Source organism: Heloderma suspectum, chromosome 1 (assembly GCF_057233095.1).
Source record: "Heloderma suspectum isolate Gila_16-S chromosome 1, 16-S_ref, whole genome shotgun sequence".
Classification (NCBI taxonomy): Eukaryota; Metazoa; Chordata; class Lepidosauria; order Squamata; family Helodermatidae; genus Heloderma; species Heloderma suspectum.
The window spans coordinates 6442969-6455693 of NC_139458.1; the positions used below are offsets into that span (position 1 = coordinate 6442969).

Sequence of the window (12725 nt, forward strand, 5' to 3'; positions counted from 1 at the left end):
CATGAACTTTCTGGATAGCCTCAAGGTCTCAGTCTAAGCCTCCCAGCCTCCACCTGCAAGAAGGGGAGACGAAACAATGACCCACTGCTTTAGAACACTCAAAAATGCTCTATGGATTCTAAGTATATTTAACAACCAACAGTATCCATGCAAGCTGAAATCAAAGCAGTGGATTAACAAAGCAAAAGCAAGACCATTTAATTGGCCAGCTCATTTATATTTCACAGTTTATTAGCCAAAGGTTATTCTTGGTTTTCTGGCATGGTATTTTAAATGTGGTCACCACGTACTTAAGGAGTTGCGGTTCTCATGCCAACTGTAACCCAGGAATACACATGATACCTTACCTGCAACGTCTCCCTGCAAACGTACGCAATCTGTAACTCTGACAGCGGCCCCGTTACTGAAAGAAAAAGCAAGCTTACAAAGCTGAAGTATGCAGGGGCACCCCCTGGATGCAAAGCATGCAACAAGCCCAAGGTGAAAGTTCTGTCCATGTTACAGCAGATTTTTGCATGTTACAAGCTTGGGATGTGGCAAACTGAACCAGCCCAAAGGTCCATCTAGTCCAGGCCTCAGTTTCTCACAGTAGCCAGCCAGATACCTCTGGATACTCATTCAGATGATGGCCATCCCCTATTCTTTGCCCCCGTCATCTGGTTCTTACAATTATACTGCCTCTGTCCATGGAAGTTTCATTCTGGAGGACTATCTTCTCCCATATGTGCCTGCCCATCCAGAGGTCAAAATCGGAGGCCCTACTCTAGGCACCCTCACCTTCCGAGGTCACGCAGGAGACAGGGCCTTCTTTGCAGTCGTGCCCCAGTTATGTATGTCATCTTCAGAGACACATGCTTGGCACCTATCCCAAGTTAGAACTATTTTGGCAAGCCCTAGCAAGATCTTTTTTTGTCATTTTTTGCCTGCCCATTTTGCTGCTGGTGGTTCTCCTTAGTCTTGAACTGGGGATCCCAGCAGACAGACTCCTGCGCCTTGCTGTCTGTGTCACTAGGCTGTTTCTACTGCTAGCCCGGCAAACTGAGCTCTGTGGTTCGGGTGCAGCAACAAAACTGTGGTACTAGCCTGCCTTCAAAACAACTGAAGAGCAGCTGGGTTACCTTCAATGTAAGACAGAAGATTTTTTTTTTTTTTGCACCTGCTCAAGAACATTTTTTTCTGCTTCTGAAAGGCAACTAGCAAGAGGGCAAATTGCACCTCCTGCAGGAGAGCATTTGCACATTATCAGGGCAACTACTGAAAAGGCCCTGCTCTGGGGGGGAGGGTCACGTGGGAGAAGATGCTCCCCATGATATTCCAGATCCAGATCTTTTAGGGCTTTATAGATCAAAACCAGCCCCTTGAATTGTGCTCGAAAATTTACAGGCAGGGCAGTTGTAAACCAGATGTTTGTCAGCTTGTCCTATTAAAAGACAGCCAGCAGAAGTATAAAAAGAAGAAGAAAATGATGGGCAGCAGTATTTTGAACTAACCAAAGCTTCTGGATAGTCTTCAATGGCAGCCCCACATAGACTACATTACAGTAGTGTAATCTGGAAGGAACAAAGGCTTTCCCACAAATTTCAATAAGGTTTGAATAGGAGCACTTCACAATAAATTGGACCCCAAACTGCCTCTGCTTGAAAATGGCTACGTTTAAAAACATACAAGGTGTAAGCAAACATTAGATAAGCTGAGACAAGTTGGCGCAGCAGACAGAACATTGGACTAAGAGCAGGGAGACTTGGGTTCAAATATGTTCCCAGGTACCATGGTATATGTCTTGAAGGGATCCTCCTCCACAGTATTCCATACAAATCCACAGCTTCTCACGGCTGTGAAATGAAGCAGAAATTATCTGAATTAATTTATGATATCGACAGCAAATTAAGAGCCATTTGTTTGTATTGTGCTGTCATTCCTAGACCATCCTATATGTAAAGCTTAAAGCAGAGAATATTTCCTTAGTTATCATGTTTTGTGACAATTGAGTACCCCCTAGTCACCATTTTTCCCATTTTACAGGCAGGAGAAATGAGGCCAGTTCAAACCCCACGGCTGGCTCAAGCCCTGACATCTTTGCAGACGTTAACTATCACATAAGCCGAGACAGGCCATGTGGCGCCTGCGGGCACCTTTCTTGGAGTCTGCCAAGGTGCTGTACCTTAATCGCCAAATGTGCCCGTTGGCCCAAAGAGGTTTATTTATTTATTAAATTTATTAATCGCCCATCTGACTGGTCACCCAGCCACTCTGGGCGATGTACAACCCACCATAAAACAATTTAAAACAATAAAATTTTACCATAAACTTTTTTTTTTTAAATACCCTAACCCACCCCAAATGCCTGCCTGAACAGCCACGTTTTTAATGCACGACGGAAGCTCATTAAAGAGGGGGCATGACGGAGTTCCCTAGGGAGGGAGTTCCACAGAGTGGGGGCCACCACAGAGAAGGCCCTCTCCCTCGTCCCCACCAGTCTAGCTGTCCTGGCTGATGGGACAGAGAGAAGGCCATCTGAGGCTGATCTTGTTAAGCGGCCTGTCTGGTGTTGCTGGAGGCGCTCCTTAAGATAGGCTGGGCCGGAACCATATAGGGTTTTAAAGGTCAAAACCAACACCTTGAATTTGGCCCGGAAAACAACTGGTAACCAGTGCAACTCCTTCAGCACTGGAGTGATGTGATCTCGCCGGCGGCTGCCTTTAATCAGGCGAGCCGCCGCATTCTGTACCAGCTGCAGCTTCCGAACCGTCTTCAAGGATAACCCCACGTAGAGCGCATCACAGTAGTCTAAACGAGAGGAGACCAGGGCATGTACTACAGATGGGAGCAGATGGTCGGGAAGGAAGGGGCACAGCCGCCATATCAGATGGAGTTGATACAGCGCTGTCCGGCTCACAGCTGACACCTGAGCCTCCATGGACAGCTGGGAGTCCAAAATGACCCCCAGGCTGCGGACCTGGTCTTTCAAGGGTAGCCGTACCCCATTCAACACCAGGTCAACATCCCCCAGCCTCCTCTTGTCTCCCACCAAAAGTACCTCGGTCTTGTCAGGGTTCAGCTTCAGCTTATTCCTCCCCATCCAGCCACTCACCGTCTCCAGACATTTGGACAGGGATTCTACGGCCAACCTTGGTGAAGATTTGAATGAGAGGTAGAGCTACGTGTCATCCGCATATTGATGACACTGCACCCCAAACCTCCTGATGATAGCCCCCAGTGGCTTCACATAGATGTTAAATAGCATCGGGGAGAGGATGGAACCCTGTGGCACCCCACAAGTAAGTGGCCACGGGTCCGAAACCTCCTCTCCCAGTGCTACCCTCTGGTACCTGCCGGAGAGGAAGGACCAGAACCACCGCAATACAGTGTCTCCAATGCCCAACCCCTCCAGGCGGTCCAGGAGGATACCGTGGTCAACAGTATCAAAAGCTGCTGAGAGGTCGAGGAGAACAAGGAAGGAGCATTCACCCCTATCCAGAGCCCTCCTCATATCATCCACCAAGGCGACCAAGGCCGTTTCTGTCCCATGCCCAGGCCTGAAGCCCGACTGAAATGGGTCTAGATAATCAGTTTCTTCCAAGTGTGCCTTCAACTGCACCGCCACCACCCGCTCAATCACCTTGCCCCAAAATGGCAGATTTGAGACTGGGCAAAAGTTGTTCAGAACTTGACGATCCAAGGAGGGCTTCTTTAAGAGCGGTCTTATCACTGCCTCCTTGAGGGCTGATGGCATCACTCCCTCCTCAAGGGAGGCGTTCACCACCGCCTTGATCCCCTCACCCAGTCTCTCTCTGCAGCTCATAATGAGCCAAGATGGGCAAGGATCAAGTAAGCAGGTGGTCGGCCTTACAGATGAAAGCACCTTGTCCACTTCATCAGGAGGAAGAAGCTGGAACCGATCCCACAAAACCGGTTTGCCACAGGCGCCTCTTGCTCACTAATTGTATCCACAGTGTGCAGAGTAACACACCTAATCCGATCAATTTTATCTGCAAAGTGCCTTGCCAAAGCCTCACAGGAGGCCTTAGAATGCTCCAGTGGTTCCGGAGCCACAGGACCGACCAGGCTCCGGACCACTTGGAACAGCCTCCTGGGGCAGCACTCTGCAGACGCGATGGAGGCAGCATAATATTCCTTTTTTGCTGCCTTCACCGCCACGTGATAGGCTGAAGATACAGCTCTAGCCCGTGTCTGATCGTCTTTGGAGCGAGACTTCCGCCACCGGCGCTCTAGCCGTCTCACCTCCTGTTTCAGAGCTCGTAACCGTGGATTGAACCATGGTGCAGTCCGAGCCCTGTTCAGGCGGAGAGGGCGTTTCGGAGCCACCCGATCTAATGCCCCAGCGATTGCGGCATTCCAGCCACCCACCAGGGTCTCGACCGAGTGGCCGTTGGCATGCCCCAGAGAATCCCCAAGCGCGTTCAGGAATCCATTTGGATCCATAAGACGCCTGGGGCGGACCATTTTAATGGGTCCTCCACCCCTGCGGAGGGGTTGTGGAACCGAGAAGTCCAACATCACCAGATAGTGATCTGACCATGACAAGGGGGTGGTGGATATACCCCCGACTTCCAGATCACTCCCCGCTTCTCCAGAAACAAACACAAGGTCTAGTGCATGACCGGCTACATGGGTGGGCCCAGTTAGAATATGGTGCAGCTCCCAGGAGGCCATGGTCTCCATGAAGTCCCGAGGTGCTCCTGTGAGGATGGCCTCCGAATGTACGTTGAAGTCCCCCAACACCAGTAAGTTAGGGGACTGTACACACACATCAGAGACCACCTCAAGCACCTCGGCCAGGGAGTCAGTCGTGCAGTGGGGTGGACAGTACACGAGCAGAATCCCCAGACTGCCCTTCGGGCCCAACCTCCAGTACATGCACTCAGCAACCTTGGTCTCCCGGAGAGGGGGTCTGGTGAAGACCAAGGACTCTCGGTAGATAACAGCCACTCCCCCTCCCCGATCCCCAGCCCTCGGCTGCTGTGCATACAAAAATCCAGCTGGACACATGGCTGCAAGGGTTGGAGCAGCAGCCTCGGCCAGCCAGGTCTCCGTAATACATGCCAGGTCTGCACCCTCATCCAGGATCATGTCATGGATGAGGGAGGTTTTCTGGGTAACAGACCTGGCATTGCAGAGCAGCAAACGAAGGCCAGAAGATGGGGTCACGCCTCCCCCAGCCATCCTTCGGCTCTGGACAGGCCCGGAGCAGGGGACAGATACTACACATCTCTCCCTTGTTCCCCTTACCTGGCATGGCCTGCCCCTATCGCTCCGCCAGCGCCTGCCGCCCAGCCTCGATATGTTCTAGCCCCCAACACTCCCCCCACTGCCTCCATCAGGTGGACACATGCCCCCTCGCTTCCGCCTATCAGGCAGGCTACCCACCCCTAAAAACACAACAAAATCCCCCCCAACAAAATAAAACAAACAAACAAAACAATTAAAATCCCCTTAAAAATGCCAGGCAGGAGTCCACAGGGAAGGCCTGGTGGTGGCGGTGGTGGTGGCGGCGGCGGCGGCGGCAGCAGGCCCAGCAGCAGCAAGCACGCCTCTTCCCCAGTGGTGGTGGTGGTGGCTTCTCCTGCAGGCCCTGGCTCTCCCAGGCCACCTCAGCCAGCCAGCTTATGTAGCCCCTCCAGGGAGGGGCAGGTGGAGCAGCACAGCTGGCTCGGTACCTGGGGGCCTGGTCCTGCAAGGACTGGCGGTCTGCCAGGCAGAAGTCCACAGGGAAGGCCTGGTGGTGGTGGCAGCGGCGGCAGCAGCAGGCCCAGTGGCGGCGGCAGCAGGCCCAGCGGCGGCGGCAGCAGGCCCAGCGGCGGCGGCAGCAGGCCCAGCAGCGGCAAGCATGCCTCTTCCCCGGTGGTGGTGGTGGTGGCTTCTCCTGCAGGCCCTGGCTCTCCCAGGCCACCTCAGCCAGCCAGCTTATGTAGCCCCTCCAGGGAGGGGCAGGTGGAGCAGCACAGCTGGCTCGGTACCTGGGGGCCTGGTCCTGCAAAGACTGGCGGTCTGCCAGGCAGAAGTCCACAGGGAAGGCCTGGTGGTGGTGGCAGCGGCGGCGGCAGCAGGCCCAGCGGCGGCGGCAGCAGGCCCAGCGGCGGCGGCAGCAGGCCCAGCGGCGGCAAGCACGCCTCTTCCCCAGTGGTGGTGGTGGTGGCTTCTCCTGCAGGCCCTGGCTCTCCCAGGCCACCTCAGCCAGCCAGCTTATGTAGCCCCTCCAGGGAGGGGCAGGTGGAGCAGCACAGCTGGCTCGGTACCTGGCGGCCTGGTCCTGCAGGGACTGGCGGTCTGCCAGGCAGAAGTCCACAGGAAAGGCCTGGTGGTGGTGGCAGCGGCAGCAGCAGCAGGCCCAGCGGCGGCAAGCACGCCTCTTCCCCGGTGGTGGTGGCTTCTTCTGCAGGCCAGTGCATGTACTGGAGGTTGGGCCCGAAGGGCAGTCTGGGGATTCTGCTCTTTGCATGCCCCTGATATAAGCGCACAGATCCCTTGATTTTCCTTGGTGCGCTGTCCAGTTTGGCACCAACTGCACGGACACTTACAGAAAGTTGTCCTCTTCTGAGTGCTCAGAATATCAGATGCCCTGAAAACACGCACACTGAGCAAGAGATCAAATTCAATGAGGACTATCCCCAGAGATCTGGCCAATACAATTCAGAATTCCAGAAGAATGGAAACTATGCTGCCTCAAGTTTAGTGAGAAAACGTACTTCGCTGCTGTCACATAACAGCCAAGAAAATGCTTCCACTGCCAGCATTAAACCTTCATGGCCATGCATCTTGCAACAGAAAGCGAACTCAAACACATGGGGTTGCTACACACTTTCCAGGTGCATTTGCAGAAAACTTTCAATCTCTCCAGGAAGCTGGCAAAGAAAATAGATTAATATATTAAAAAAAAAGAATGCAAGTCTTACCTGAGGTAGCTCCCAAAGTACGCTACAATGTTACAGTGTTTGCATTCCTTAACCATATAGATTTCTTGCTGTATCAACGAGAAATCATCTCCTGAAAAATAGATTATAAATCACCATGAGGGATCTTGCCCCGTTACAGAAATCTTAGTTGGTTAATCTCCTTAATTTAATTGATTAAATCTGCATGAATAAATATGCATGAACATACGAGGGAAAAAAAACAGCTTGAAGTGGGGACAATGCGACTTTCGTTGCTTCAGATGAAGCACAGCACATGTAGAAGCAGTAGCAGCCATCTTAAAAGAAGGACACCCCCTTCTCACTTTTAAAAAAACCTTAAAGGCTGCTGCAACTATTTGTCTGAAATTTGGCAAGCATCATACACTCAAAAGGGCTTACTCTGCCTGCAAACTTCATCCAATTCTACCAAAGGAAAAAAAAAATTGTAGTCAATGGGGAAGGCATGAAAGCTTCAGAAAATGAGGCAAGCCTTGCCTCAGATCTGAAGTGAAACATGATGCCAAACCGAGTCCCAAGCCGAGGCAGTCCCTATCTGAGCCAAGGAGACGAGTTCGGAGGCAAATATTAAATCCACAGCCCCTTGTAGCACAGTAATTGAGTCCTGAATTGTTCCAAGTTTCTTTGACTGCTCTAGTAGCTGAGAAGACACAGTTTTTATCAAAGCAAGCAACTCCTCTTCACCTCTGGCATTTCTAGAAACCTTTGCCGAGGGAGCAATTGGAGGGGTAGATGGCGTTTTCAAGCCTTTCCTTTTTTCCTTTGGTACTGCCATCCTCCACTTTCCAAAGCACAACAAGCAAGTATAATTGTAGAAACAAAACAAACAAACATTTAACGCAGATTTAATTCCAGGTCCTCAGATATTGCTGGTAGTTTAAATTCAGAAATGTTATTTGGAGCCGTTTGTCCTTGTGTCTCCTAATTGCTTAGGAGTTTCAAACAGCGTTCAGTAGATGTCACTCTGGCGTCTATTCTTAGATTTCAGCCCCTCTGTTTCTTCACAGAAGCAGCTGTTCTTCCAAGATTTCATCCGGATGGTACTGTAAGCTTCCCCTTTTAATTCCAGGGGAAGATAAAAAGGTTTCTCAACCTTTTCCCAGCTGTTTGAGATAAGCAATCTGCGGAGCTCCGCAAGTCACTGCCAGACGCCATGGCTCCAACCGGATATCTGGAGGCAAATTTTTTTTCAGCGCACAGCCCTATTTAACACTAAAGCCCTAGCCCTCTTGATGGCTAAAAGACTTATCTTATAGCACCGGAAAGAGCAATGTCCCCCTTCTATTATGGCATAAGCTTTCGTGGACTACAGTCCACTTATGCCTGAATAAACATGTTAGTCTTTAAGGTGCCACAACACTGCGTCGGTTTTGCTGCAACAGACTAACACAAAGGCCGCCCCTCTGAAAAGGGGTGAACAAGCCTCATGCTCACGTATCGATCTGAAGTAGCCAGCCAGCAGGGAAGCGACTCGCGCAAGCTCACCCGGAGTTTTTGTGAATGAACAGCGGCTTGAACCCAGGGTTCCACCATCCAAAAGCAATGGCTACTCATCTGGTCTAGGGGTGGCGTGGTGGCAGGGGAGAATGGTCACTCCAGTCCAGGTGTAGACCGGTTTGTGAAAATGCGGGAGAAGGAGGGAGCATAGAACAAGAAGAGCCTGAAAATATGTGCACAATTATTAACAAAAAAAAAAACAGCCAGAGCTGTGGCACTTAGCAGAAGTGAACTCCCTTCCATTTCTGTTTTCCCCGCTCCCAAAAACACCTAATCCACTCTGTGCATCACTCTACTGGTTTGCCGCTCTGCTATTCTTCCTTCTCTGGCTGAAAACGAAAAGGGCCACAGAAAGGGAGAAAGACAGAGAGGGCCCCAGCGACCTCGAGCCCCGCAGCGGCTCTGGGAAGAATGCGCTCGGGCCCCAGCAGGCTGGGAACAGCTTAGGATGTCCATCGGCTCCAGCTCCTCCTACTCTGTTCACGAGGGAGTGGCCTGGCCCTGCAAGGAGCTGCTCCAAGCTTCCAGCCGGCCGCAGGGGAACTGCGCATCACCAGAAGAGGCTAAACGGGGCTGGGGGTCAGAGCTTGGGGCAAGGTCCCTGAGGGCACACGCGGAGCTTCAAGGCGGGCAGCTACCTCGCTCTGCAGCTCAGCACGAACAGGAGACCTCCAGCTCTCTTTCCTCGAAGCCTCCAGCACACACAGAAGGTGGCAGGGAGGACCTCTCGTGCTGCACGCTGAGCCTTGGACCGGGCAGAAGTCGCCCAAGGGACTTGCGCAAGGCAAGCGGCCTAGTGCAGCGGTAGAGCCCAGGCTTCGCAGGAGGAAGGTCCCGGCCTCAACCCCAGCCATCTCCAGCTGAAAGGATCAGCATAGCTGAACTATGGAATCTGCTTCCACAGGACGTGGTGACGACCAAGAGCTTAGATGGCTTTAAAAGGGGATTAGGCCAGTTCATGAGAGATAAAGCTACCAGCAGCTACTAAGTCACGATGGCTATAGATTGCCTCCAGTATTGGAGCAGCGTGCCTCAGAATACCAGTCACTGGGAAACAACAGGAGAGAGGGGAGTGGAGGCTTCCCAGAGACATCTGCTTGTCCACTGATGGAAACGGGCCTTTGGCTGCGCTGATGCCCTTCTGATGAGGTAATGGGAAAGTCCTCTGTCTGAGACTCTGGGGAGCCACTGTTTGTCAGAGCAGACTCAATGGGGCTAGATGGGCAAATGGTCATACCTGGTGCATTTTATTTAATTTATTTATTTTAAATATTTCTAAGCACCTTTTAGGGCAGGACCCTTCTCAAGCCAGCCAGCAAAAAAAAAAAGGGGGGGGGAGAATAAAAACAACAAACACCAGCAATAAAACATCTGGCCTAGATGTACCTCCCCATGTTCTTGGGCACACAGAGGGGGTTTGAATAAGGGGATGCGGGATTATGGGAGTTGTAGTCTTACCCCATCTGGAGGGCACCAGATTGGGGAAGGCTGGGATAGGGGGCTGGAGAAGGGTCCGCAAATTTCCTTCCTTTCTGCCCACCCTGTACATCAGGGATGTTGAAGCACCTTCAGCCCCATGGCCAAATTCCCCTTCAGAGACACTGGCTCTTGGGGGCTGCACTCCAGGGGATGGCCCTGTCAAAGGCAAAAGGGAACGGGTCAAAAAGAGCAGAATCTTCTAGCTCCAAGCTCTTCCTGCCAGTCTCTAAGCCTTCAGAGAGGCATTTCAACCTTTTTAAAAAAGGAAAAAACTGCTCAAAGGCTGGGAAACCACCAAACAATTGGTGGTCAGAGGAAAGGGGCGTGGCCTGGGAAAGGGACGTGGCCCCTGGGGAACCCTGGAAGGCTGGATTGGGACCCCAAGTGGGCCATATTTGGCCCACAGGCTTGAGGTTCAACACCCCTGCTCTGCACCATGGGACCACAGGCAGGTTGTGCCATCTGCCTAGCCACGGCCTCCCACCATTCCTGGCTGTGCTCAGCCTTGAAGATGCAAGGCCTCTTCCACCCAGTTGGCTCCCCACCACCAACCTAGCAACTACAGGAAGCCAGTTCCCCGACTTCTGTTTTTCAGCAATTAGAAATGCCATCTGAAGCAAAATACCAGGACAAGATCAACAGTCAACAAGTATGGAAAGGGAAAATTGAAAACAGCTTTTGGGCCCGTGCCAGGGCAGAGCCTGGAAGTCTTTGACTAGGTTGTGGCCACCATCCTCCCCCACCCTCAAACGGGGACAAAATGATGGGGTGCAAAAAGCCCCCCCGGCAAGCAGAATGCCACACAGATTGCGACCTTGCAAGAACCTCATCATCGATCAGGAGGGGGGGTCTCTAAGGGCCACTGCTGATCTGCAACTTTTAAACAGAACATCTGCATGTCATTTTTAGGCAGGCAGCGGATGACAAACTCCTGTCAGCACACACACACTGCGTTTTCATGTACAATGGCCCTATTCAAAATCCTGTTGCTCTGAAATGCAAAAAACAACAACCAAAAAACACCCTCAGCCAAACCCTGAAAAATGAATTGGAGCTTTGCACTTCTTGCCTCCTTGCTTCTGATCTTTTGATGTCTCCTGCCATGTTTTTGGTTTTTTTAAAACGATGAGGGCTAGCCTCAAATAGTTACGTTTTTGTCCTGTTTCCAGATAATTAAGAGTTAATATGGGAACTTAAACATTTTCGTGCTGGATCAGCCCAACAGTTCATCAAGCCCACTGCTGTTAGCCAGCTAAGTAACCCCTGGAAAGATGGAGGCAAGCTAGCCAGATTCCCTGTTTGCCTGCATCTGGTAATCAGAGGTGTACTGTCCTGAACAAGGATGTTTCATTTTTAGCTATCATGCCTAAGAGGTTGGGATAGAGGTATCATTCATGGATTTATTTATTTCTTACATTTATATCCTGCTTTCCTCCAAGGAGCCCAAGGTGGCATACATGATCCTCCTTTCCATTTTATCCTCACAACCCTGTGAGTTGTTAGGCTGAGTGTCAGTGACTAACCCAAAGTTATGCCGTGAGCTTCATGGCCGAGTGGGGGCTAGAACCCGGATCTCCGGAGTCCCAGTCCAACACTAACCACTATACCACATAGCTGTCTTTTGTTGAATCCTTTTATCAAGGCACAGTGTAAAAATTCCCTGTAGTCTTAATTTCTTAATTTTTACCCACTCCAGTATTCTTGCCAAGAAAACCCCATGGAACGTATCACAAGGCTAAAAGAGATGACGCCGGAAGATGAGCCCCTCAGGTCGGAAGGTGTCCAATATGCTACTGGGGAAGAGCAGAGGGTATTTCCAAGTAGCGCCAGAAAGAGTGAAGCGGCTGGGCCAAACCCGAAAGGACACTCAGCTGTGGATGTGTCTGGCGGTGAAAAGAAAATCCGATGCTGTAAAGAACAATATTGTTTAGGAACCTGGAATGTCAGATCAATGAATCAAGGTAAGCTGGAGGTGGTCAAACAGGAGATGGCAAGACTGAACATCGACATCTTGGGAATCAGCGAACTAAAATGGACAGGCATGGGCGAATTTAATTCAGGTGACCATCATATCTACTATTGTGGGCAAGAATCCCTTAGAAGAAATGGAGTAGCACTCATAGTCAACAAAAGGGTGGGAAAAGCAGTACTGGGGTACAATCTTAAAAATGATAGAATGATCTCAGTACGAATCCAAGGCAAACCATTCAACATCACAGTAATTCAAGTCTATGCCCCAACCACTGAGGCCGAAGAAGCTGAGGTTGATCGGTTCTATGAAGACCTACAACACCTTCTAGAACTAACACCCAAAAAAGATGTCCTCTTCATCATCGGGGATTGGAATGCTAAAGTAGGAAGTCAAGAAATCACCGGGATAACAGGCAGGCATGGCCTTGGTGTACAAAATGAAGCAGGACAAAAGCTAATAGAGTTTTGCCAAGAGAACACGCTGATCATAGCAAACACTCTTTTCCAACAGCACAAGAGGCGACTCTACACATGGACGTCACCAGATGGTCAATATCGAAATCAGATTGATTATGTCCTTTGCAGCCAAAGATGGAGAAGCTCCATACAGTCAGTCAAAACAAGACCTGGAGCTGACTGTGGCTCAGATCATGAGCTGCTTCTTGCAAAATTTCGGCTTAAATTGAAGAACGTCGGGAAAACCACTAAACCGTTCAGGTATGACCTAAATCATATCCCTGATGAATATACAGTGGAGGTGAGGAATAGATTTCAGGGATTAGACCTGATAGACAGAGTGCCTGAGGAACTATGGACGGAGGTCCGTAACATTGTTCAGGAGGCAGC

At 50.8% G+C, this 12725-nt stretch overlaps 1 protein-coding gene across 7 annotated transcripts in view; it reads right to left on the reverse strand.

Annotated features, from left to right (window-relative positions):
- The window catches only part of MAP4K5 (mitogen-activated protein kinase kinase kinase kinase 5), a 111536-nt gene that overhangs the window by 44459 nt on the left and 54352 nt on the right, over positions 1-12725 (reverse strand). For 6 of the 7 annotated variants that reach the window (XM_084834331.1, XM_084834341.1, XM_084834361.1 and 3 more), the window contains 3 exons: positions 6915-7005; positions 1768-1832; positions 348-403 (listed from right to left, as the gene is read on the reverse strand). In XM_084834331.1, the coding sequence (XP_084690457.1) occupies positions 348-403; positions 1768-1832; positions 6915-7005 (212 nt within the window). The remainder of the gene's footprint in view (positions 1-347; positions 404-1767; positions 1833-6914; positions 7006-12725) is intronic. The other variant, XM_084834371.1, reaches the window with a different exon arrangement.